The sequence below is a fragment of the Excalfactoria chinensis genome, chromosome Z, assembly GCF_039878825.1.
Source record: "Excalfactoria chinensis isolate bCotChi1 chromosome Z, bCotChi1.hap2, whole genome shotgun sequence".
NCBI classification, from domain to species: domain Eukaryota; kingdom Metazoa; phylum Chordata; class Aves; order Galliformes; family Phasianidae; genus Excalfactoria; species Excalfactoria chinensis.
The window spans coordinates 2,039,248-2,066,780 of NC_092857.1; the positions used below are offsets into that span (position 1 = coordinate 2,039,248).

A 27,533-nucleotide genomic window follows, 5' to 3' on the forward strand; every position below is an offset into this window, starting at 1 on the left:
CAGAGGCACGCAGAGATGTGCTCAGGGCTAACAGGGAGAGGAGCTCAGCGCTGCTGAAAACAACGCTCCCCTCCAATCACTGGACTGATTTTAACTGGAAGATTATTGAGCTTAAAAGCAGTGCTTGGGGATGCTTTCTAGCAACATGCTAAAAAGGCAGCACGGAGGGACCCAGGCAAGTGTGCAAGCCCAAAGAGCAAGGGCTGCTTCTTAATTAAGCTAAGCTGGCTTTTATATTAAAAAAAGAGAATACTGAGACATTTTAAAAGAATAAAAGATCCCCCAAATGCCATCATTTACACCTCACATGGATTTAAGAGAATTACACTCGCTTGGAGATTATGCAAAACAAAGAACGGACCTTAATAAGCATGCATAAATCAAAAGCTCCAATTATCACTGCAGAAAGCAAGGCAATGAGATTTTGCATGCCAGCGGCTACGATCAAGAGGATTTCACTGCAAGTGAAAATGGTTTGGCAGCAGACACATCCATAAGCTTCACCTGAACAGAATGGCTTCAACATTAAGACTACGGGCTAAAGGAACTGCTGCTTTTGTTCCAGGTAGATGCTGCAAACCTGGTATTACTTAAGACATGACCCAACGCTACAGCCAGAGCACTTGCAGTTCAATGGCATAAACCAGCTGCCTCTACTACAGTCCCCAGAGGAAGGTGGGGGCAGGAGACCTTTGCTTCCTTTATGTTGTTTAGCAACATGAAACGCTTCATTGCTATTTAGGTTTATTTATTTATTCCAGGTTACAGGAGTTACATTTCAAAATGTACAGGGTTAGGAGGATACATGGTCACTACAGTTAAAAAGAAAAAAACAACAGTAGTGTAACAACATTCTCCCTAAAATCATAAGGTGAGCAACAATAAAAAAGGATCAATGAATCAGTTTCTTTCACAGTTTCCTTCATTTCACACAGCAAACTACAGAACAGTGAAGTTAAAACAACATGATCAAGAGTCCGTTCTCAGACTGGATTGCTTATAATGCATCACACCAGAAGAGATCTCAAACGCAAGTCTTGCTGACCAACATTCACATTCTTTCAGGCTTTTTGATGAGCAGATGGAAAATAGCTTGGATTCGTCTCACCAAATTGCACAGAGGGACACAAAGTTATTCTCACTGTGCGCTCAGCAAAGGCGTGTGGCCGATGGCTGAGAATATCAGCAGCATGTGCTTCACATAGAGACAGAGCTCGTTTTCACTGGTGCTGCTTAATGAGCACCTAATTGTGGAAGCAGACGTATCACTCAGAGCTCTTCCACTGCGAAAGCCCTCGCACCAAGCTCCTGCATTGCTATGAAATACCCCTGTGCGAATGCAGTTTACAGTGGCACAGGGCAGGTGAGCAGATGCACCTCTCCAGAAAACATCGCTATTTGGAATCATAATCCTTAGAGCTGGAAATCTGGGGAGCACACGCTGCATCCTCTCACAGCAGGGCTCGATGCAGCACTTGATCCAGGCTCAGCGCTGCTTGGCTAGCCTGAGATTTAACACAGCTCTCAAAATCACTTCTAATTTAATAAGCTTGTTTTCCATGTGCCTTCGTTGCGCTGATCCTGCACCGTGAGACTAATAAAATCTGTCAGAAAGACCTGTTTGTGTTTTTGCAAAGCACCGTCCATCCTCATCAACAAGCCTGAGGATTTCGCTTCTATAGTACAAGTCATTCGAGTGCTCCCAATGCAGACCTCCACCATTACAGGGATCCCACCTTACACCTCCCATCGGACAGGGGGTCCCTTAAAGCAGTCTGCATCCAAAAAGCTGCTCAGCAAGTTCAGCTTTTCATGAGGTGAAATGCTAGCCCCATTGAAACGGGTAGAAGTTTTCCACTGGTTTTAATGGGGCTAGGATTTAACTCCCAATGCCTTCGGTGACAATTACAGTATGAGAAACAGGAAGAAACGAAATACATCAAGGAGAAACATCTGTCACAACATAAATATGCTTCAGTTTGCAAAGTAACCACCAGGTATAACCCCAGTTTGTTGGAGTCAAGATTGGTCCTCCTCTCCTGAGTTTAGCAGCTCCAATAAAGCAACCCAACAACCCTGCAACAACACTACAGGACACCATGAAGTTAAATACAGGTGCATAGCTCTGCCTGGATCATTCTGCCCTCACACCAAAGAACAGATTGCCCGAAGGTCTAAGCTGTTGGGTTGCTGGGTTGTTGTTGTTTTTTTTCCCCCACTTTTTGCAATAGAAATACTGACTTGGAATTTTTTATTTATTTATGCTGTGTGCTGCTTTAAAAAAGAAAACAACAAAAAAACATGTTTTTATTTCCTAATTAAGCTCTGCAAATTCAGCATAATTTGAGGTTAAAAATGGTCATCCAGGAATTCGAATGGACCACTGGAGACTTTGCCTGCCTGCACCAGCTGATCCAGCCTGATGCATTTGCTCTTTCCAAGCCATGAAATTGCAAGTAATAAATTTAAGAAACAACAACAAAAATGTTTCTTTGTTTCATTCCGATGTGTAAAAATGTAGGAAAAGTACAAAAATTCCAAATCTGATTCCCCACCTCCGGGCAAAACTCCTTCTCATTTCTGCTTGCTAAACTCAGTGGTTTTGGAGCAACGTGTTGAGATGTGAACGTACACGGACATTCAAATCCTATCTCCAAGTGGAAGTGAGGGATTATTTCCTTAAAGGTGGACTCCTTCAATGAAGCACTTGAATGGATGAGATCAAAACTGACGTTAAGATTTCAGCTAAAGAGGTTCTAACTCCCTGAAAGTTTCTAGTGAAAGCCCTTTGAAAATAAGCCTAGAATGGAAACCACGACAAACCAACCGCAGTCATGTACTACAGCAACAACACTTCCAGTTTTCCAGAAGAAAAGGAAAAAATAACAACGAATATCTGAAGTTACCTATCAGGAGCCCTGACAGCTGCTGGCTCAAAGAGAGGCCCAACCTGACACACAGAGTCATCACAGCACTGGCACTGCTGCCTGCAGGGCACTGTGTTGTGGTGCTCTAAAGCCTTCGGATGCTCCTGCCAGGTCGGACCATAGGATGCCTGAGCAGACAATGGGGACCTCATCTCTACAACAGAGCAGGTATTCCCTCGTGCACCCTAACTCGTGCTCTGTAGGGAGTCAGGACAGCTGAAGGCTCTGACGTATGTGGTTTCCATTTTTAAAAGAAAGAAAGAAAGAAAAAAAAAACACTAAACAAGATATTGAAGGTTGGCAGAGATTTCACTGGCTACATCCCCAAAGTTAATCTCCATTTTATGAGATCAGTACATAAAAGCCAGTTTACATCTGAGCGAAAAGAAAAAAAAAATAAGTTCAAGCAGATCCCCTTACGAAATTTGTTTGGAAATACTTAATTGCTCCACATATACTATTTTTATTTATCAAAAAAAGGTTAACGGCATGCTTACAGAGACACCCAGTCAAAGCTATGCCTGCGCATGGAAAGAAAGCAGTCACTGCAAAAAGCTGCTTCTGCATGCATGGGAAGGCTTGTAAAGTTGTCATGCTTTGAAATATGCTGCTCTTATCATTGTCATAAAGGTATACATAGCAAATCTATGAACAACAGAAGGACTTTTAATTATTATTATTATTATTATTTTTTCATAGCAGTAAATTCTCTTCCCTGAAAGGATCTTGATTTTAAACAAGTGTATTAAATGGCAATTAACATAAATTAACCCACGTGACGCTTACCTACAGGTCAGTTAAAAATGCAGACCATTTCGGATGAGGGAGTTTTCTCCTAAGGTTGTATCAAAATCTTTGTATCAAAATTATGCACCAAGGTCATCTGCAAGGAATTTATTCCAGTCCTTAAAAGTCATCTCCTGCTCAGTCCTCCAGGCAGGTCCTCTGAGAGTAACACGGCTCTCTAAGCTCTCTTTTAATGAAGGCATCAGGAATTAATTAAAAAATAATAATTTTAAAAAAAAAAAAAAATAATGGAAGAAAATAACAACTTTGAAGCAACCACAACAGTGTCACGCTGAGAATAAAAAGCACGTATTGGGTTTCCTTTATGGGATTGATCCCAAACCTACAAACACCTGCCTGCTTCAGGAAGGAAGAAATGGAAGACACGGTGCTAAACTCCAACAGATAGAAAAGGATAAAAGAAAACAATAATTTAAGAAATAAACTATCAGCGGTGACTGATGTATAAGAACCAAAGTAATGGAGCCCAAAGAGACTCACAGTGTTCTCTTAAACTACGCCTACGCAAAGACCCTCCGCTTCCTTTATCACAATTTCTATGCTATTTGCATTAGGATCGTTTAACAAGTTCTAACTGATGAGGAATACACGTTTTTTGGTAGCTATGGAGAAGTTACTTCACGTGAAGAAAGGCCTTGCTGGAGAGGTGAACAACAATCCCTGTGTGTAGCGATAGCAGTTAAGAATTAAATAGAGGTTTCTAATATATATTTTAAATTAATTCTACTTTAAACATCACAGTTTCAAGCCTGCCTATTCAGGATAACTATCAGTACAAAAAAAAAATAAAAAAATAAAAATAAAAATCCACACCATTGCAAGTTATTGTATTATTTAAATGAAACTAAATGCCCTGGCATTGCCAGTCACAGGTAAATAACCATCTCAGTGGCATTCCAACGCGGTTCAGAAGCTTTGGCTCTGACCCAGAGCAGCAAACCACGCTTTTGGACCAGCACAGTGCTTACTGATCTGTCTGTCACACCTTTGCTTAAACCCATGTGCAAAGAACCAACCCGTCCACCGCTGGCTGCTTACCTCAGGACTGACACCGCTATTTGTATTGCAGCATGAAGGATGCAGATTGCTCGTATATACATAAGGAAGCAGCAGTGCTTTGTGTGCGGGGGTCATGCATGCACACACACGTACTCTGGGTGTGAGTCATCTCGCCTAACTCTAGCCCAAAGTTATCTTATCTGTTTGGGAGTCGAGATAACTCATGGAAGAGGAAGGCACTGCCAGGGGATATCCTCTGCAGGTGCTTCTCTTTCCAGAGATCCACAGAGCTAGCAAAGCAGATACCTAAGCTTAAGAGATGGTTTCCACCCAAACTGACCACACGCATATGTATACATGTGCATATTTTTTTTGCACGTGCTGTTTGACAGCTGCTTCCATAAATATGCCATATGCAACACAGCAGTGACGTTAATAAAAACTCCGGACAGAAATGATCTACTGAACGGGAGACAAAATGTCGGTTGTTCACATTGGTTATAGATAGCTGGATCTTTAGGGTAAGCTTATTTATTACTTCTGCCTGAAAAAGGAAGAAGAAAAAGCAATGTGTGCCGTATTCGAGCTGCAGGACTTGGGAGTAAGCACAGAGTTAAGGAAATGTTACGGGTCTGTATCTAAGTCTGGACCTCTAGGGTACATCTTTAAACGTAAAACTTATTTCCTTATTATAAATGTTTTAACATGCAAGAAGACCGTTTGGATGAACAGTCTGAACGCTCCTATCGTAACAAACGCAGCTCTATGGCTTTCGGTGTATTTAAACAAGGATTCTAACTTATATCTTCCCAAGTCAGGTGATGAAAGCCTACAGCGTTTCCCCACAACCCCCTCCCCCCCCCGTTCCCTTTACAGGTGTCTGTGCTGGCACATGCACATAGGTATGCTGTGTTTTGTTCTCTGTTTTTTGTTGTTTTTTCTTTTTTTTTCCTGTTTTTTTTTTTTTCGTTTTTTTTTGTTTTTTTGTGTTTGTTTTTTTTGTTTGTTTTTAATTTAAACTACATATATATTCTCTATAAATTAAAACAAAGTTGCCATGGTGATCAAACCCAGAAAAGGGAAAACCAAAACAAATAAATATGAAAAGCAAACCTTGTTTTTAGCATAATCCAAAGTAACATCAAGATTGCAAAGATACGAGATGTATATATATGTATATATATATATATAATTATTATTATTTTTTGAGTTTATGATTGATTCAAATCAGGCTCTGCAATATTCCCATTCTCTGGAAAGATAGGTGGAAAATTGTTATTAAAAGTCGCTGGAAACTCTAGCGTAGCATCGACATTCTGATAGCCCACGTAAGCGTTAAACGACTGCTGAGGAAGTACTTGGCTATCAGGCATCTGTATGAAAGCCCCTGACTGTGTGGTAGGGGGGACTCTTTGGCCAACTAGTTGCATTTTAGGTTCCCTGGGCTCCAGTTGCTGCTTGCTTTCTTCATCCGTGTCAAGACGGGTTAGCTTTTCTATCCACATGCGAAATTTCTCCTCTGTCTGCCTCTGCATCTCGGCAAAGCAGTTCATGGCCTCTTCCAGGACATTGCCTATGCAGTTCCTATCCCACACGGTGCCCCTGTCAAGCAATCCTGGAATTTCCCTGGTCGCTCCTCCAGATCCCCCAGCACGACTGAAGCCAGCTTTAAAGACATTGAGGCCATTTGATGAGACATCATTAAGTAAGAACATCATATTGTTTATTAAGGCATGTTAGGAAAACAAACTTTTCTAATTGCATCCCTTGGATATTAACACAGGGGAGGAATTAGCAAACATCAAATTAACCAGCATTCTTCATGTCAAAATAAAATAACATTTTGCACTCACTGAGGTTATAATAAATTTTGGCTTCAAAAAGAAAATCAATCTCATTCTAGAATTCTCAGATGATCCTGTCACAAAGATCTTGTTTGTTTTATGAACCAAATTAGCCCAATTCCCTTGCAATTGCAATTTAGATTTCGACTGAAGGCATCCGAAACATCATACAGCATCAAGAGGTTTGCTTCTGTTAAGCTTCGATCCAACAGACCGTTGTTTCAGCTGATAAATCTGAACAGCTGCATGTATTTTACTCAGGTACTCGAGCCCTATTGTAAAGGGCTGATAATAAATGCACATCAAACTGCACACGGTAACAGAGATAAAGGCCAACACGGTGGCTGCAGTGCCTGAAGTAGCCAAGCCCAAACCTTACCGCTCTTGGTTTGATTAATAAATACTCAACACCAACAAAGAGAACACACAACAGAAACACACACATCGGCACACGGATACATGAAGACTGTGCTGACACATGAGATGGAAGCAACTTTTGTCGACTCTGAGAGGAAAAGCACAGCTAACAGGAATAACGATGTGGATGCCAACAAGCCTTACACACCAACCAAAGTGTGCCCTTCATCTTGAGAATTACCAGCTGGCCATGCACAGTTTCTCACATAACTTCTTCAAGTCATTGCAAACAAAAAACAAACAGATTGGGCAAAGATGGAAGGAAGTTGTTCTCCTTCCACCCAGCCTAAATGTGACTGAAATGACTTTGGGATTACCAGGAAGGACTTTAGCAGCAAGAAGACAAAGCCATCTTTATCATCCTACTCTACACGTCAACTAAAATACGTACAGACGCCACTGCCTTTTCTAGTTCACTTGGGAAAACTCTAGAAAACAACAAACCCCAGGACAGCTGGGCTTTGGATCTGTTTGAGAGACAACAAACAATGCCCGCATGCTATCCTGGCACACAAACACTGCCTATGGTAATTCCAGAATGAGATAAACGTCACATCCAACTACACAAAGCAGCTATCTAAACCAATGATTTAGTATGTTAACAAGAAACCTGTGGGATCCTCTCATTTAAAATCAGTAGGAAACATGCCAAGAATGAGAAAACTCATTGCTCAACCTTAGCAGAGATTACTAATAAAAGCATAAGGCACTAACTCTCCACTGGGACTCCACTGTGCATATGAAATTATACTACCACCCATCAGTACATTCTTTTCAAAGCTATTTAAATGAGGTATACACAAGTCTTTCAGTAAAAAGCCCAGGATTATTCTCTTTTTATTTTCAAGCCATAGCTATTGAGGGCCAGAGACTTTCTATTTAAGACCCCACTTCAAAAGTCTCCACTCATCTGTTTACCTGCCAGATAAGCTGGAAATTCAGCATTTCGGTCCTCTGCTCAAAAACAAATTGCCTTATAGTAATTATTTTCCATCTCTACGATGGCGTTTAATTGAAAAGATGTAAGCAAGTAAAATAGTACCTTTTTTTCCTAAAATGTAGCAGCAATGGCTCCCTAAAAAAGTCCACGTACTCCTAATGTTGAACATCCAGTGTGGTTCTATTCATTCTTTAGTCAGCAATCTTATCCCAAGACAAAAGAACTAAACAAGAGCCTTTCTGCCTCTCACAGGCTTAGGAGTAGACACCTTTTAGTAATATGGAGCAAGTTTTAACTGCAGTTTAAATAAAAACTACTACTGATAGTGGTATGTGATATAAAATAAGCCAGGCTTCTAAAGTTAAGAATGAATTGGCACAGTCAAAGCTGACAAAACTGTTTTGTAAACTAAAGGGCCTATGTATTGAAAGATATATTACCCTGCAAAATAGTTTCTTGTTTTAAAGGCATCATAGTATATCCAGAATTAGCAGTGGCAGCAAAGCAATCTGCTTTAAATGCTCCCTTTGCTGCTCTACTTATAACAGGCTCTACTCACTTACTTGCTCGTTATCCTTAGAATTAAAAAAACTTAAGTCTAAAAGTGCATTTCTATTTATTATATAAAAGAGCTAACGTTTATCAAACTGGTCCCATTGCTAACTGCAAGCTTGTAGTCCTACAGTTTTAGAAGCTATGCCAAGTCGGTATCACCTGCGGAAAAGTACCTAAGAAATTCCCACTGCTGTCTCTTTACAGGATCTATTAAATACTACCCAAATAATCACCAACTCCGAAGTTAATTTAAGGGATCAGACAGCATAACAGCTAAGAAAATACACAGCACCTCCATTCTAGTCAGCAATAGTGTGGACCATGTGTAGCCATTATGCTACCTTGCCCTTCCAAAGGAGCATCTCACTGCAAATCTCTGATTTTCCCCTATTAAACCATTGCATGCAGCTCCAATAAAACTCACCCCTTGGCAGATGCTCCACTCAAAAGGTCTGTCTGCTAATCTTAGGAGGAAGTAAACTGGCTCACACACACTGTGCTCTTCCCTTTAGATTTGCTGCACTGTTTGTTTGGTTTATTTTTTTTGCTATTCCTTATTAAACCATCGAGCTGCAATACGTTCCTCAGCATCAGTACTCAAACAGATTGAGAAAGCCTGTAACAAGAGTCTCCTCCTGTTTCATTGCAGGCTTCAGTTTGAGTTGCAGAAAGCACAGCGGTGGCAAAATGACCATTTTTTCACATTATGATTTGTTAAGCAAACATTCCTTTTTCCAAAGAAAAGCATTTTCAAAGAAATAAATATTGATTCCTAGGCTCGTTCTCATGCTAATTTAATCAGGCAGATAAACTCTGAATGAAATTTGAAATTGCTTAAAGAAAAATCTTTTTGGTAGCGGTAAGTCTAGCAGAACCTGTTTCAGGACTCAAAGATCCTCTCCTTCTGCCTGAAGTTAAAGCTATCCAGTATTCCTTAATGAGCGGTACAACTTTACATGCCAGCAGGGTGGCTCGGTCATTAAGATATAATAGAATATTCCTCATCTGCAATAATTAAATAACATTGCAATGAATGAAATAAAGAGCCCAACTTACAGCTGCTCAGGTCAGTCAAAAATTTAGCATTCATGAATCAACGATTCAAGATCAAATGTGTATTTTCAGGTTGAATATATATATATTTTACATGGTGCCATGTTAAGAATAACGCATCGCACTGCGCTTGTTTCCTACTGCATTACCAATTAGATCTCAACTCTACCTTTCAGTCTTTGTGAAGAAAAACAAGCCAAAGCATTTTAATGGAGCTCAGCAGAGGACTGACTCCATTGCACAACTGCATAGTTCACAACTTGGGCACACGCACAACGAAACAAAGCTAATAATACTACATCTGTTCATGGCACCATCGTGCATCTAACTGCACGTTTTCCTTACCTTGCTCTTCTATCCTAATGTATTTCATTCACTGTTTGGAAAAAGAAGTGATTGCACTGTTAGGATGGAAGTGCTGATTGACAAGAAAAAAAACTATCACACTCCTGAATTTGGTAGTTCAAATTTCAGACCTTATGCAAGTGAACTGTCTTCTGTCCTAAGTTTCAGCAGAAGGTTAAGGGTTAGAGCACATATAGCCTCTGTTATGAAAGATTAACTCATATTAAATGAACTACTGATAAAAGTTTTAGAGCATCCCTGTTGGCAAAGCCATTTTCCAGACAACAGACAGGTTTGAAAATCAGTTCCAATAATAAGCCACACTGAGGCTGGAACAAACAGTACTGCTGAGGCATCCAAATACAATAAGGCTACGGAAAACACAAACTCCTCTGCATCGAGGGGTACAGACTCCTTTAAAAATAAATGAAAGTGCTTTTTCTTGCTTATGTCTTGACAGACGCACTGCGGTTTCTTGACTATGAAGTTCAAGTGTGAAGTTAAAAACGAAGTCTATTACTTTTTGACTTTGTGCAGAGGATACCCATGGCTGAATTTCCAGGAAAGCTTACCCTGCAGTATTTTCTAATTGTTAATTCCTAACTTTTGAGGCTGCTTACAGCCCAGCACTAAGCGCATTAAAAATGCTTTCTATTCAGGAAAGTAACTTTAGCTAAGCTCTCTGTAAGCCCAACAAGAGGGACTGCAGGGGGCACATGGACCTGACACTGCAACGGAGCACAGGGAGTTCCTGCCAGGCTCACAGCTGCCCTGCATCTGTGAAGACCACGCTTTATTAACCCAAAAGAGCACAGAATGCATTTTTGGCTACCTTTGTCCTTATCTCTATACAGCATGTCTTTCTCTTGTACTAACAGCCAGTTTCCTACAAAGCAAAGATGTTTTTGTCTAAAGGAAAACCACAATCTGCCAGGCACGCATTGTGCCTAATTCCAGGGTTTTAATGTCATAATGTAATTTATTATTACACGAGTGATAGGAGCTATGAACTAACAATAAAGGTCACTGTTCTCCAGGCTGGCTTTTGCACATCCACATACTGCAACGGAGGCAAAAAAAAATAAAAATAAAAATAAAAATCAGGCCTAGGTTTAATAATCATTAAATTTACAAGTTTTCTATATACTACACTGGGATCATTTCACTACACTCAAATGCTGGAACCCAGTGGCACAGAAAAGCACTCAAGAGTGGTTTCCAACCTCAGCAATGCAAGTCAGAAATCTAAGCAGATCTGAAAAATACCAAGTGGGACCTTCTCTGGGTTGTAAGACTTTATGACTTTATAAAAAAATAAAAGTATATCCCCTGGGGGATTTGGTGAGGGTTTGTTTGGGAGAGGAGGGATTGACCCATCAGAAAGAAAAAAGGCACAGAGCTATGAAAACTAGAAGTCTGACCAACTACTAAATTGGCAAGAATAATTTTAGAGCATCTATTAAAAGTTTACTACATGTTACAAAAAGAATATGCCTTTCCCAGACTTTCCAATAATAAACATTAACTTCCTTTGTGCAACCTGCTTCCTAGCAATATGTGGGAGAAAGGCCAGTTCTCATGGCAGCAAAATTGTTCACTGTCATCAAGCCAGTTAGAACAGAGACCATTATGTGCAAAATCTGATGCAGATATTTTAAATAGGAAATCTAGTAAACATTAGTTCAGAAAATGGGAACCAGCCATTGCAGTTTTCCTTTAAGATTCCTTGCCCTATGGAAATTTAAACTTATCTCAAAAAAAACCAACAACAACAAAAAGCTTTTAGCACAAGGCAAAAAATCATGTAATTCAGTAAAAATCTGCAAGCCAAAAAACTTTATTCTCATGTAATTTTATTTTTGATTGTCATGAGACGATGGTTCTATGGTATAGCATTCTCTAAGAGCCGTATACAAAATCCTGTCCGTGGCACTTGGGCTAATAAGACAAAAGACTCAGCAGACAAGAAACTTTAAGAATTCATCCTTCTAATAAAACCGTAAGAATCTCCCTGTAATTTGCCACTTCCAATCACTCAGCATGGATGCGTCAGAAAGTTAAGAACACAGATATTATAGATTCTTATCACACAGGAAAATGGTAACAGCTTTGTCTGAAATGCTGCAAATTTATAACTAGAAACAGCTTGGGCCTCTGTGTAAACAAATTCATATTTATGTCCTAAAATAGGTGACCAGCTGCAATCTGCAAGAATTTGCAATAAGGCAAAGTACGTTTGTCATGCACTGAAACGGAGAGCTGAAAGCACAGCGCAAGTGCAACAGTGAGTGGGGCCTTATTGTAACACAGGGCAAGAGGTACGCTATATTGTTCCCAACACAGCTGCCAAGCTGTGGTCTTAGTATATTAAAGCAAAGCTGGCCACTTATCTTAAGAATGAAATTATTAGATTATCACCATTTAATGGGATTTAACAGCGCTGATAGGAATTCGTGTAGGCTTACAAAGGAAAAGATCTGAAAATTCCAGAATTCAAAGACAGTCCTTCCTCCAATTTACCACTTCTAAAATTTGTTGGTGTGCAAAAAGTGCACTAAAACCTCAGAACGGATTTTAAAATTTGCCCATATCTTGTTAATGCACTGCAGTCCTCAAATTTACACAGAGCTGCAGTTCTCCTGCGTTTTCTCAAGTGTCACTCATCTAACTTAGCATGACAGCTGAGAAACGATGCCAGATGCGTTACAGTTCAGTTTAAAAAACATCCTCTACCTGGTATCTCTGCAGTGATTGTCTTGCTGCTCCCTGAAACCTCTTCACCACCTTCTGATGAACTCGTGCTCGAGTCACACGTCAGGTCACTATCACTGGTACTGCTGTCCTGCAGCAGGTTGTACTTCTTGCGAGCAGCTGCCTCCCGTTTCTGCCTTAACAGCCGGATTCTTTCTTTGTGCTTTTGGCTTCGGTGACCTTTTGTCTTGGTAACTCGACCATTCTGCTTATCGATAGACTGTCGGTTTTTCTTGGCAGCCATGGTTGAAGTTTCACTTTCGGACCTGGATCGCCTGGATTTTCTTGCAACTGCAGCCTTAGAGACCCCGGAAGGGTCTTCTTCCACAGCAGCTTCAGCCTGACAGGGCTCATTCTCTTCTGTGGAAGACAACGTATCTGAGTCAGCCAAATGCCCACTGGAAGAAGGAGAAAGCGTGCAATGATTAGAAGAGTCACTCTCATAAACTTGACCACCCGCTGGCTTATCGCTCTCTGTAGATGCTATCTGGGACTCTGAGGAGTCTCGTCTCAGTTCCATCAGTAAGCATGGCATCGAAGAGAGCACTGCAGAATCTGATGCAGTGGGCACGCTATCTTTCTGAGCACCTGTCTCCAGTTCTATAGGTCCATCTTCATCGGGAGCTGCTTCCTGCTTCTCAGAAGCCTTTGGTGGAACTTCTGAATCCAAAAGTTCTTCGCCTTTTCCCACTGCCTCCATCTTCATTTCAGAGCACCAGGGTCCTCTCAGTCTCAAAGCATGGAGCACGCAGCCTGGAAGACGGAGTCAGCTAGTTACGGTTTTCAGCAATGCAGCAGCCTGCACAAGAACAGAACGGTAAGAATAATTGACCCAAGCAACTCACTCAGTCCAAACGTTCACGGTATTATCTAATCAACTGGTTGCTTTCGGTTACAGGGAACATGACTCAGTGCCACATTGGTTTTATATATTTGCTTTCTCCTTGTGAACTCATCCTGTTACACCAATCTATTCCTCCTTTTTTTTTCCCCACATTTGTGAAAGATAGGGTTGGAATCCCACTAAATGTGGCTCATCTCACTGGAACACCAAAAGCAGATGAGAAAATGACAGAAAGCGTTTCTAACCATTTTCTTTATAAAACTTAAACCAATGCATTCTAAGCAACATATGCCAACTTCTTCACCAAGAACATTCAACATTCTAATGGAGAATTTTAGCACTTATGAACAAAGCCAGAGTGAAAACTCCCAGACTTGGTAGCCATCTGCCTGAACAGACCAGAACGCAGGTCTGTTTCCGTATTGATGAGAAATCTACTTTCAGTTGATCAGGACTTTCAAACTTTAAAATGTTTAAAATGTTTTTTTATGGTAATTGACAAATTTACAGTACCAACGTGGCATAAGCAAAATCCAGACGTTTTGGCTTGAAACCACATTGCTGAACATTACAGAGCAAGACTACAAAGTGATACCATATTCTCAGGGAGCTGGAATTTACAACACTTCAGGCAGTGTCTATAGAAGTCTTGGCTATATAATAAAGATACATTCTCAGCGGAGAGTAATGCTGGTAAGCCATGTGTAAAGCTTATTAGGAGCATTTAAAACACCACTTGGGTTCTCCTCGAAAGGCTGCCATAAAAGCCCTGGCTGTATGAGAGCCTACAAGCTGGCCTAGACTCTCCCCTAAATCTGCCAGGAAAACAGCATTAAATAGCCTGGGCTGCAAGCAAGAAAAAGTATCCACCCACACCACGATCCTACATTTACTTTAAGCTATATTTTAACAAACTGCATTTCTTCAGCACAAGCATGAAAATCAAGCTACCGATCTGATTGATAACTTGCACATCATCAACTAAGAAGCACCTACAGAACCCTCAGGGAATTTTATTTGTTTTTAAAGCAATACAGTATTTATCATTTGATCTTAATTTTTCACACTCTGCCTCCGACCCAAATCCTCATTTGTAATTCAGCGCAGAATAAGGTGAAGGAGGATCTTGCAGTTACCACATTCACTTGCAGATGAATTGTATGGAACAAACTGCTCATGAATTTAGAGCAGTGAAAAAATAAATGTATGGCACTTAAAAAAAAAAAGCAGGCACACATAAGGAAAAGCAATATTAAGCTTTAATCTGCTGTTTTGAAAAATACATTTAGGTGGAAAAGAGTGATTAGTAACCTGAGATGGTTACCTAAATGGAACCTACAAACAGGAGAGGAGTTAACTCTTTGAAAGGGCAGATAATAGCAGGAACAAGGGGAAATGGTTTTAAGTTGAAGGAGGGAAGATTCAGGTTGGATATCAGGGGGAAGCTCTTTACTGTGGGAGTGGTGAGGTGCTGGAACAGCTGCCCAGAGAGGCTGTGGATGCCCCATCCATCCCTGGAGGTGTTCAAGGCCAGGTTGGATGGAGCCCTGGGCAGCCTGGGCTGGTATTAAATGTGGAGGCTGGCAGCCCTGCATGCAGCAGGGGGGTTTAGAGCTTCATAGTCCTTGAGGTCCCTTCCAACCCAGGCCGTTCTGTGATGGTGTGGATGGCTTTGAGAGATTTTTCTACCCCGTCTATCCTCCTTCGGTTTCCCAATCCATCCCAGCTGCCTGTAACTGCATGCTGCTTATCTGCAGCACAGGAAAAGACTTAGATAGGTTCTGTCAAAAGCTCTCTGCTCTGCCATTTGCCCCATCTCACTTAGAAACTTCATTTTTAAATGAATATGAAAGTAGAACTTTCGTTTCCTTCAGGCTAATGAATGAAATGATGCAAGAGAATTATGAAGATATTTATGGGAAACACCAGTTATGGAAAGAAAGCTTAGTTAGTAACAGACAACACAAGAAAGACCAGGATGACAATTTCAGATCTACTAAATACAAGGAAAAAAAAAAAAAAAAAAGAAAGAAAAAGAAAAAAAAAAAAGGAAAAAAGTAGTAAAAAGACTTTTCCATCAAGATTAAAAGAAAGAAAGAAAGAAAGAAAAATATACAGGAAAGTGTATATAGAGGAAAATGTCTCCTATAGTTGCACTGAGTAAAATTATCTTGAAAGCAACTTAATAAGAGGAATTTATGGAGATGCTAATTTAAATCAAATGTACTAGGTAATAAATATCATAGGAGCTCATTCATTTTCTTGGTCACAGCACACTATCAACAAACCCACATGATGAATTCACATGTTCCAAGGCAAACGCACCCCAATACTGTAATAAAAGCAGTATTTCTACATATTCCATCTGCAAATCCACCTTATCAAATAATTTTCCTATTTTAAAGGGAAGCACACTTGATGACTAAATGGCTTGCCAAGAATTACATGCAGTGGGGTGTATAGTATATATATGCCAATGCAACTCCTGGCTTCTCCTGTGGTAATATGCTTTGAAAAGAAAAACACCTCTCCCAAGAATTTTAAATCTGGTTTCTGCTTATGCAAGGAAAAATATGGTTGCTCAAATACATAAAGAGAGAATGACCAGATGGCCAAAAGAAATGCATTTTGAAATCCAAGCTAGGAACCACAGAACTGCTTTTGTACCATCTACCCTTTTCGCACAGAGGATGGAGCTCTACACAAAGCTAAAGGGCAGCCAAAATGAACTACAGATTCATTTTTCAAGGGCATCTCATTCGGGAACATCATTTACCCCAGAGTTCCCAAAGGGAAAATAAGAGTATCAGTACTTGACTTTACATCTTGTTTATCAGCCAGGGAAAAAAAAAACAAACAAAAAACAAACAAGTTTCATCTACATGTTCCAACCTTGAAAAAAAACAGAATTATGAAAATAACCTTTTTTATTATTAAGTAGTATCTTATTTTGACTACTCAAACCATGCCAGATCTCTTCCAATTCATGTTGTGAAAGCATCCAATCTAGCTGTAGCACATCACAGGGGAGTCTGGACTAGAGGTGGCCTTCGAATGTCCTTTCTAACTCAAACAATTCTATGAAGAACACCAAAAAAAATAAAACAGAAAAAAACACCCAAGCTCTAACAAACCAAGTTCTGACAGTCATGGAATCACAGAAATTTTCTGTACAAAGGAGCTGGTCCAAAGGTGCAGAGGTGTCTGCTTCAACCTCGTGGTCCCACTCAGGACTGATCAGATCAGGCTGGCCACAGCTTTGTCCTGTCAGATTTTAAGCATCCTCACAGACAACAAAGTTATCCCAGCCTCTCTCCTCACACATCACTACGCTGCAGCTCTTAAGGATAGGGTTTCTATCAGCACACTTCTCCAGCCCATTGCAGTCCCTCTGAGTAAGCAGCCTACTCTCCAACATAGCAACCCCTCCAGTGTGCCAGTATTGCAAGGGCAATGCATGCCCACTGCTCACACAGCCACTGGTCTCAGCCCAGAAGGCACCAGGTTAGTCACAGGAGAGTTGCCATTCACAAATTAATGACAGATGTTTTTTTGACCACCTCACGTGCCTGTGAACGGCACCCAGGAGAACCTGCGCTGTGATTTTCCTCACGCTGATAGGATGCTGACCACATCTTCCTCCCAGCCCTTGAGACAATGTCTGCCTTTCTCCATCCATTAGCCATCCCTCCTAGACACCAGGAGGTTTCACAGGCAGTAAAGATATCAGTGACAACCATCAGCTTCTTCTGTGGCTCCAGCTACAATGGATTCAGTAAGTCCTACCAGCTTATGTGATATCTGCAGTAATTAGTACGTACATAAAAAAAGAATTCCACATCTACCTCAAGGGAAGAGAGTCTGCTGTGACTCAAACAGACTTTGCTGCAGGAAAGAATGCAGACAGTGGGGGTAATAACATATCCATACCAAGGAAAGCAATATATCAAAGAAAAGAAACTGACTTAGTTCTGACTGAGAAATACATGGAACATAAAGAGGAATACTGAAAAAGTCCTGCTCCTTCTTGCCTCTCTTTTTTCTAGTAATGGCATTAAAAAAAGGTGATCTCGAGGTAGAATTCGGGAAAGACCAGTTTCTTTCTGAAATAATATAGCACTGAAAAAATAATTAAAGCTGCGATGCTTACAGACACAGATGGATACTTAATTAGACACTGCTCAGAAATGTCATTCTCCTTTTTTTTGATGCACAGATACTGATTAAAAAAAAAAAAAAGCAATGGCGTAAGAACTTCTGTGCTAGATTTTACTTTTTAACCATACAAAGAAAGTACCAGCATGCAGAAACCTTTAAATATCTATCCATAGCTTCACATGGGAGATACTTTTAAACCATAGTCATTTGTAAAAAGCACATAATCTGCACTCTTAGCAAAACGTACTTCTGTGAAGAAAGCCAGAAGGATTCCAAAGGTCAGCTCAGCAGACAGCCCACCCAATCTAACAGCTCGATGCCACCAGCCCAGACCCTTTTATTTACCCCCTGCTCAAAACTGAGTAGTTCTGTTCCCTCCTTTGCACCAAAGCTGGCTTGCTCTTTCTTAGGTATTTTCACTTTGCTATGCCAGACAAAAACAAAAACACAAAACAAAAAAAGCTGGCGATAAGACCAGGGAATGGAGAGCAAGTTAGCCCTTCAGATAAAAACAAACCTGATGGAAAACTACCTGCTGCTTGCTCCCATCAGACCTCGAGCTCAAACTACACACAGGAGGGGCTACTGAAGAGTTTCTTTCACTGCTGTTTCATCTGAGAAGAGATTTTTGAAGACAAAAATGGATTAAAGAGCAGAAAATGAAATTTAAACATATAACTTAATGACTAGAGCCTGAATAACAATAATTCTAAGAACATTTGTAAAGTTTGTGCCATTAATAAACACTAACACACACAGAGTTTTATCAAGGATGGTATGCATGCTCTTCACCAGTCAATAACTGGACATATACACATCCTTCATGAGATTATGCTTGTTTTGTTCTCAGCAAAATAAATGTTTTATAGAATTGCCATGCCAGTAGGAAATGAGTTTCACCCAAGAACATGAAAAGGCCTGACACAGTTAATAAACATCTCAATAGTTTCACTTTAATTGCACATCGCCTTTTAGGTGCTATTGAACTGATTCACGATTAAGAACACCCAGCACACACGAAGTGCAAATCACCTCTCACCTTCAGCAGCTGTGGGTATGACACATTCTTACTTCAGAAGAACTGAGTTTCTCACAGCAGCTGTCTCTTAAAAGCCAGTCTACTTTACTACTGGCACACTACACAGAGCCCAGACTGGAAGGAACCTCAAAAGACCACCTGGTCCAGCCCTTTATGGAAAAGGAACCCAGATGAGTTTAACTACCACCACACGCTGAAGACCACTTTTCCTTGCTTATGATTGCTTATGATTAAGTTCTACCACTTTTTGGATTAAAATATATCCAGCAAAACTTTGTCTTTTGATACCATAGTAGCACTGACAGGAAAAGAAAACTGGAACCCACCTCCTCACACCATAAGTCATTCATTACAGGTTATAATTTGAAAAATGAGAAACTACCTACATTTTCACCTGAAATAATACAAAATATGGTCTGTGACTACACAAATGAGAAGATGAGCTGCAGTGCTGCACAGGAGTTACTTGTTTAGAATACAGAGGTCCATCCAGAGGACGTCTATCTTACAGCTTCAATGTCACAGATACTAGTGTCTCCACTTAAATCTGAATGTTTTTCTATTTATATGGAACTGAAGAATACAGTTACTCAGATCCACGTAAACAATTAATTCCACCACCTGTGGATTATCTCATGTTTACCAAAAACAACTAAGCATGGATGGAATAAGAGGTAAAAGAGCCATGGACAAATGTGTACTACTTACTCCTACACGATATCGTAAAATAGCAGCAAGAACTGAAGCAAGCACTTGATGGACTCTGTGTCTAAGAGAAAGGGAGAGAGGAAGGACAGATGCAGCACAAGACCTGGATACTTTGATTTTCTTTTAAGCGTCACACATACCTCTGCACTCAACTAAAGTGCAAGCAGCACTCGATCTGACTGAAGCCGGCTGACTCAGCTCTGTGCGGATGCGTGCATGATGCTCTAGAGCAGATTTCTCATAACACTAAGCCACCCCCACATGGATACTGTGTAATTTATATAGTGTTCCTTTGAAAATGCTGCCCTGAAGCTGACTCACCAGCACACAATTCTACCTAAGGCACATTTCTGGGAGTGGAGTTGGCTCTTTATCAGATGATTCACAAATCAGGCCTGGTAGCAATCCTAAAGAATAAGACCCTTCGCAATAGACATGCTAAGAGAATTGAGGTGTGAAACAAAAGAAGAAAGGATTAAGCTAATGCTCTGTTTCAACTGGTTTTGCATAAACAAACCAAGGTTAAAAATAGGCTGCTCCTACTGAGAGCTCAGCAGGCTGGATATACAAATTATACAAGACAGAAGAGAAACTACAAGTATATGTATTAAAGCTAAGGTTTGTGAAGCATCCTTAGCAACCCTGAAAAAGCAACAGCTTTTTTTCATCATTAACAAGAAAAAAAGTTTTTACATTTAAATACAGGTCTACACATTGTAATTTTAATGCACATGTTCTGCCTCTTCCAAACAAAATGCAGAGTTAGTTTACCAGCTGACACGCAGGCTTCTAGAAACACACACCAGCTGCACTGGAATCCCACAGAATCACAGTCCTTGTAAAAATAAATTAATTAGCACACAGCCAAAGGCACACACAGGTTGCATTTAATCTTCTAAAATATCATTTCTGTCTCAGAGTGAAACTGTTTTTCTCAAGCGTGCAGTGCTTTTAAGTCCTCAGTACTCTCCATTAGTCACCAGAGACATATTTTTTACAAGCTTGCTCCTAAAAATTTAGGAGATTAATTTGTGAATTATCATGACCCTTTCAGCAAAACTAGTTGAAGAAATCAATGCTGGGCTGGCTAGCTGTTCTTCATTTCCTGCACAGGACATACCCACTATGGATAGCCATACAGATGGCACCATCTCCTCCTAAGGTTTGTAGTTTAACAAAACCCCATTTTACCTACCTACTTCTGTTACTCAAGATAAATGCACGCTGTGCTTCCTCCACTGATTCATGCCATTTTACATAAACAGATTAAAATAGTCTGTTAAACAGATCAACCAGAAACGCTGGTCTATTGTTCTACTTTGGTCAATAAAGTAATGCTCCCAGAAATATCACATATTAAGTTGCTTAGGAACAACGCTAACACTTAAATTAATCCTGATCTTCAGAGTGGAGATTTGCTTTCTATTCTGAACATTTTACTGTAATATTCTGAAAGTGACCACGCACTTCGTTATCTGCTAATAGCTTCAAACAGATCGGGACAACACCACCAGTACTACTCATCTCACTGCTGTCTCCAGCAAAATCAATGCAGATCCAGCCCAGACAGGCACAAACGAACACTCTGTTCCCTACTGCTCCTACTGTTAGGAAAATTGGAAGCAGCAGTGAGTGCTGTGGGTCACAGGTTGCAGTTCCCTGAGTCCTTCAATCCCTCTGGCTGTCTGCTGCCACTGTGATGAGGCAGAACTGCCCACTGCTGGTCCTTCTGTAATCCTGCTCCCTAGAAGGAAGCCCTGCACTTTACAGCACACTGAGGCCTGAGAAGTGCAGCTCAGGAGAGCAAAGTGAGCAGCTGAGCACAACAGACAGCAGTGACAGGCCTAGAATGAGGACAGCACTATACCAGTCACTGGGCCTTGCAAATCATAACCTGTCAGTTCTTGACATCAAGAGCAGAGATACACTTAATAGAGAAGCGCTGCTTTGCTATTATTTGCAACTTTTCCTCTCCTGGAACAGGACTGCCTGCCTACCTTATGCCAGATCTGCACCTCTGCACCGTCTCGCACTGCTTCTCTAGCTGATGTTGGTGTTCCCTTTGTCTGTTGCATCTCATAATAAAGTCATCCAGACAAAAAAAAAAAGCCACCAAACTAGAAACTGCATGGGTTTATGACAGCCATTCGTTTTTAACAAAGCTGAGTTAGCAGAGAGATATTAAGCAAGTTTACAGCTCATCTGCAAGTACTACAGAGTCAGCCCGTTTTACAAGCTGGCATAGAAGAAATAAACAAATCAGCTTTGGGGTATTTAAAAGCTTCAAAAACCATCATTCAGTAGCAGTTTTGCCTTAGGCAAAAACACAGTATCTTCCTGTCATATCTAGCAGCAACATAACCATTTTATGGTCTGGCCAACTGAAGAAGAGAAATAAGGCGACAGACCAAAGTTCTACACAAAGTCTAGAGAGCCAAAACGGGAACCTCAGGTCATTTTCACAATCACAAGCTACTAACGCTCAGTTGTTACTTAACTATTCAGCTAGTTGTACAAGATCTTAACACTGAACATGAAACTGTAACAGAAATACTAGTGAAAAAAATAGCCTTAAATACCCTAACGGTAAATGCATGTTGCCTTCAAATTATGAAATGTCAGCATCAGTAACCATCAGCTGCTGCTGGGCTGTTCCTGACACCAAAGCTTTCATCATTTTTTTTTTGACCAATAAGAAGACATAACGTTTGATGCTGTTCTCTAGCAGATGTCTAATGCAGTCTTTACATGCCTAGTGTGCTCCACTGACAGAAGTGCTCGTGACACTGGTCTGTCATACCCTAAGTAAGCAGTAAGCAGCAGATGTAGCTCCAGTGCAAACAACCTGCTGGCTTCTCACTTGAAAAAGCTCACCTGTGCTGCTGGACCCTGCTCAAGACCACATGCAGAATGACAGCCAACCTTTTAGTCTGCATCTTTACAAAACCCCAATGCACCACGCCTATTTGAGGCTTCCTAAGAAGCTGTTCTAACACAACAATAGAAAAGGAATCCTCACAGGACATAGCAACCACAGATGTCTGTGGACACAGGCAGAGTTAGTGTCAGACTGTGGCACGACCTGCTGCTATGAAAGGAGAAAAAAAACATGGTAAGGAAAAAGGACAGTGCAGGCAAGGGTTAATTCAGAACAAGCTTTTGACAAACAGCAGATGAAGAAGCTGGTGCAAAGTACACAAAGGTTCATTCTAAAAAATGATCGAAAGTTAGTATGGGAATTTCTAAAACACAACTAACTGTGTCAAAAGCCAGTTCCTAGTGCATTATAAATGATGTCTTTAACACTGTTGTCACTATCAGATACTTCTTACGTTTACTCCTAGTCAGCATACCTCAAGAAATTTGACCCTTGGTTTGAAAGAGCGACTGGAAGACTGGGAAACATGCAGAAGGCTTTGAATATATTGGACTTCCAAGAGTTAAACCTGAGAGAACACCAAGTTACCTATTAAAACAAGAGTAAAAAAATAAATAAACAGCCCTAGGTGGTAGTTATTGTTGGTACTGTGCAGGTTTTAACAGAAAAATCCCCACGTACCCTTAATTAAAAGTACTATGCACCCTAAAATGATTTGTTGCATTACTGTTCTTTTACAAACAGCTGGGAGAGCCTTCTTAAGAAGAGAATCATTATCAACAGAAGATATGTAAATGATATATATCTACAAATCTCCTAGCAAAAGGAGAGGTAGAAGGAATAAAGGCCATTAAGTCTGGAGTATTATGCCCAAAGTCTTATTGCTGGAGCTTTATGAATTCCACAAGAACAGTGAAATTCACTACAGATGTTAAAATGCAGAAAAAGCATTATCTTGTGACACAAGAGAAATTAAGTGTCTGTTATCAAACTACCTCTTAAATTGTATGAGATCTATAGCTACACAATCCCCCCAAAACTGAAAACTCTTTAGAGCTCTCTGACTTAGGTTTGCAGCGTTCAACAAGTTCTGGATTTTCTCCTGTGACAGCAGGCTGAAATAAGCAACACATAAAGCACGGCCTGGGATCCACACGCTGTAAATTACTTTGAGATCACTTGTATTAATAAGTAATTTAGATTCCAGTAACTGGAATCATGCAAAGTAAAACTTCACTGGCTTTTCAAAAATAACACTCGTGTCTGTTTTAGCTCCTCACAGTCCCTACACAGTGTTAATCAAAAGACATTACGAGCTCTGTGAAAACCACAGCTATTGACAGCACAAACTGTATTTAGCAGCCATTCAGCTTATGGGCACAGACCCATTCTTTCCCACAATGATAACTGCATTTTCAAAAGACATCTTGTTGAACAACATGAGGCCCCAGGCTATCAGCATTTCTCCCAGCTTACGCCCTTAATGGAATGTTTCCTAAAAAACAAAAACTACACTCTTAGCTTACATTGTATTGCAATCAGAGTATGTGGAGTTAATGGACAACATCCTGACCTTCTCATCACTTCTTCCCCAAACTTTGCTTGTGCCAGCAGACTTAGATCCCTCTCCACAGCAAGAGCTGGCATACCCAGAGAAGAAGTGGGAAAGTAAACTGAGGGGTCAGGAGATTACCAGTTGATTAGAAAGACACAGCACTAGAGCACAGTACATACTATCCTAACCTTATCTGGCTGTCACGTTAAGTTCCTTCTTTTCACTTCATTGAGTGAGACAATACTACTTGGAGTATACAGTGCCAGCCAGTACCATGAAAATGTAAGGTTCGCAATGAAAACTAAATTACTGATATGGTGGAAGCCACATCATTTCACAGACAACTGATATGACAAAGACTGGCATTTAGTTATCCTGAGCTCTGCTTCCTCCAAAATAGTCTTGAAAGACTAATGACCCAGCAAAGGAAACAAGACGTTACCCAGAAGAAAAGCAGCAAGAACACGGTCACGACACAGTCAGTCTCTGCCTGCTTACAAAAGCTGAAAAGCACTCTGCAAGACAAAGTCACACTGTGAAGTCAGGTAAAATCCAAGTACATGGAAACAAAACTACAGGCTTGAGTCTTAAACACTCACAGTTAACTGAAATGACCACCTGTTCTTATGATTTAAAAGCTCTCAGATTGAATATGAACAGCTTTTAGCTGTGTTATTGGAGATGACTATCACAAGTCCGAAGCCTGTTCAGTATTCTTCTAATTAATTTCTTCCCCGAATATTCAAGAGACAGATTAAGTAGTAAAACTGATAAAAAACTAAATTCCTTCTTAAAAATGGGTACTATGTTGGACCACAGCAAATCTAAAGCTGACTCACCACACGACCACGGGCACGTTACTTGACCTCTCTGTGCTTTCAGTAATGCATCTGCAATGGTGTAACAGCAACACCTCAGTGCTGAGCTGCATCTCATTTCAGTCCTGAATGAGTAATCAGCACGTGCCTGAGCTGCAGAAACAAAGTCACATCCATGGAGAAATTGCTATACTGCACCGACTCTACTCATGTTGGTCAGATCTGTGAGGAGGGAACACAAACAAGCGTGAACAAGCAATCAACCACAAATTTAATTTCTAACTCATAACGATAACTGAGTGCTACTGCATCAGTCACTCCAGTCTAGTTCAGAGATGGACTTATGATAAAGCAGCTGCAGAAGCTAATACTTATGCTACGTCCATATTTTTACTTATACCTTTCAGGTTTCCTTTATGCTCAGAATTGCCCATCTGTAGAAGCTATACATCTCAATTTGCAAAGGCAAATGCAGCAATTTTTGTTGCAGTAGATTCCAGTGTCATAGCAGCTCAGCTGTGTTAAGGGCACAAGCATTCGTTACCTGCTGTGCTTCAATTTGTGCACTGAAAAACTGAGACAGACACAGTCTCCTTACTGTCCTGCACACAAGGAAGCAAGAAAACAACACAGCAGAATGTACAGCACAAGAGCTCTTTTACAGCACTAAGCCAGTCCCCTCTTTCACACTGCTGTTTCACTTTTGGTTCCCCACTGCTACCCAAGCATGTTCAGGTCAGTAAAAACTTATCAAGTTTCAGAACTTCTTTCCAAGAGTGTCTGTTCTGAGGTGCTGGTTATGTGCTTGCAACTGCGCTGCTTAAATCTTTCTGATCTGGTAAATACGTTATTAAGACTTCTGCTGAGCTTCTGTCAGTGCTTACAGTTTTCTAAGTCATCCATTGAAATGCACATAAATCCAGTTCTGTCTAAAAGTACCATCAACACACAGAGATTTTAAATAAAGTGTTGCTTAAAACAATCTATTCATTTGAAAAGTTCTCAGACTTAAATATTTTTAGTGGTAACACTCTGGCCAGAAGGTAATCAGATGTCCTCATTTCAGTTGGGATGGAGTATTTTTTCCCCCTTCGCAGTGTCTGATATGATGCCATGTTTTGGCTCTAGGAGAAAACCAAAGCCAATAACACATGGATGTTTTAGCTATCAATGGGCAGCGCTGCACAAAGACAAGGACATCTCAGTTTCTCAGCTTCTTGTACTGTCCTGCCAGCTATGGGGCTGAGGGACACAAGGAGCTGGGAGGGGACAGAACTCAGGACACACTGATCTGAATTGGACAAAGGGGTCTTCTACACTGTATGGAATCAAGTGACAAAGAAAGGAAAATAGTGGGGAGTTGGGCAGGGGGGCTGCTGATTCTCAGGGACTGTCTGGGCATCAGTCTGCAGGTGGTGAGCAACTGCTTTGTGTATCACCTACTGTGCAGAAATATTTATTATTGCTGTTTCTTCTTTTCTGTCTTTGTAAATAGAACTCATAGACTGAGCTATAAACTATCTTTTTCTGTGTATGTTTTTTTTTCCACCCCCCCAGTTCTCTCCCTCTTTGCAGTGGGAAAGAGAGGGAGATGAGTACAAGGCTGTGCAGTGCTGAGCTGCTTGCCAGGTTAAACCACAACAGCAGGCAGCTCCAAATGCTCATGCAGTCAGGAGCCACTTACTTCAGCAAAGTGTATGGAAGCTCTCACCTCACTAACAGATGTTTAAGTGAAAAGTGCTAAAAGTCCCTTTTATCCAGAGCAAGGCTTGGTTTGCATGCGTGGTTACCACTGCATGTACGCCAATCTCAACTGCCTTGCAGTCATCTACAGATTCCTTCCCCTTTTCCCAGTACCCAGTTTAATGCCTCCATTCATTTCCCAACTTCTTTGTGCCCTTCAGGTTTCACCAAGCAGGTAGCCTTTGTGCACTTATCAAGTGCAAACACAGAGGGCCAGGCTGTACTGAGACATGTATCATGTTCCTGAATGTGCAAGACCACAGTCTTTTCTTCTTCCTGATTTCTCGGGAATTTCTCATCGTGACTTTTTGTGATGCCTATATGCTAGCCAACCAGCAATTAGTTTCAAAAGCAAACAGAAATAGTCAACACGTTGTAATTAAAAATATAAGTGCTTAAAAATGAGTCAGAAGTGTTATCCTCATAGTTGAGCATAAACACTATCTGTTCACGCACTACATTCCCCCAGCCCTACAGTCCCCCTTCTAGTCAACCAGACAAAACACTACTGCCTCCTGGTACCCCAGAAAGCAGCACTGATGAGTAGCCACATAACCACCCTCACCAGAGCTTCTTTTACCAACACCAAGCTCCTCTAGATCACTGGGCATGTGAAATATTCAGAGGACTGCTGAAGAACCATTGCTCATAGGTGGATGAGTTCACAGCAGCTCATCTCGCTGCTTTTGTACTGTGTGTGTTTACCTGTTATCTGAACTCCACATAAACTCACTGTTCTCCTTGCAGGCTGCTACAGACTTGCTCACTCCACAGAGGCAGTGTTTCCCTGCTGAAGCTGCACGGCTGGGACTGCCTGACTTCTATCACAGAAAGAGCAATTACAGATATTAATTGAGGCAGGATGAACACTTCAACAGAGCACCATACTCTGCTTTAAGCACATTGCAATTGGTCAAGCATGAAGTTACTGACAGATTTAAGCAACACACAAAGCACAGAACAAACACTTAGATTTAAAAGTTTGCCTGATGTTTTAGGGCAAGAAATAACACTGTTTGCACTTTAAAACCCTTCCTAGAAGGCTAGAAATACTCGTAGCACATGCCTAGGAGTGGAACTACTATCTGGCTTGACAAGCACCTGAAAAGATTTACAACCTATTTGGAGGGGTGGTTGTTCAAAAAGAAAACT

The 27,533-nt window shown here is 40.7% G+C and overlaps 1 protein-coding gene across 5 annotated transcripts in view; it reads right to left on the reverse strand.

Annotated features, from left to right (window-relative positions):
• The window catches only part of ARK2N (arkadia (RNF111) N-terminal like PKA signaling regulator 2N), a 43,038-nt gene that overhangs the window by 14,158 nt on the left and 1,347 nt on the right, over positions 1-27,533 (reverse strand). For 2 of the 5 annotated variants that reach the window (XM_072359516.1, XM_072359515.1), the window contains exon 2: positions 12,621-13,437. In XM_072359516.1, the coding sequence (XP_072215617.1) occupies positions 12,621-13,344 (724 nt within the window). In that variant the 5' untranslated portion in view covers positions 13,345-13,437. Of the gene's footprint in view, positions 1-5,603; positions 6,400-12,620; positions 13,438-18,172; positions 18,255-22,740; positions 22,854-24,262; positions 24,336-24,659; positions 24,861-27,086; positions 27,203-27,533 lie in introns of those variants that run through there. The other 3 variants (XM_072359517.1, XM_072359514.1, XM_072359518.1) reach the window with 3 other exon arrangements.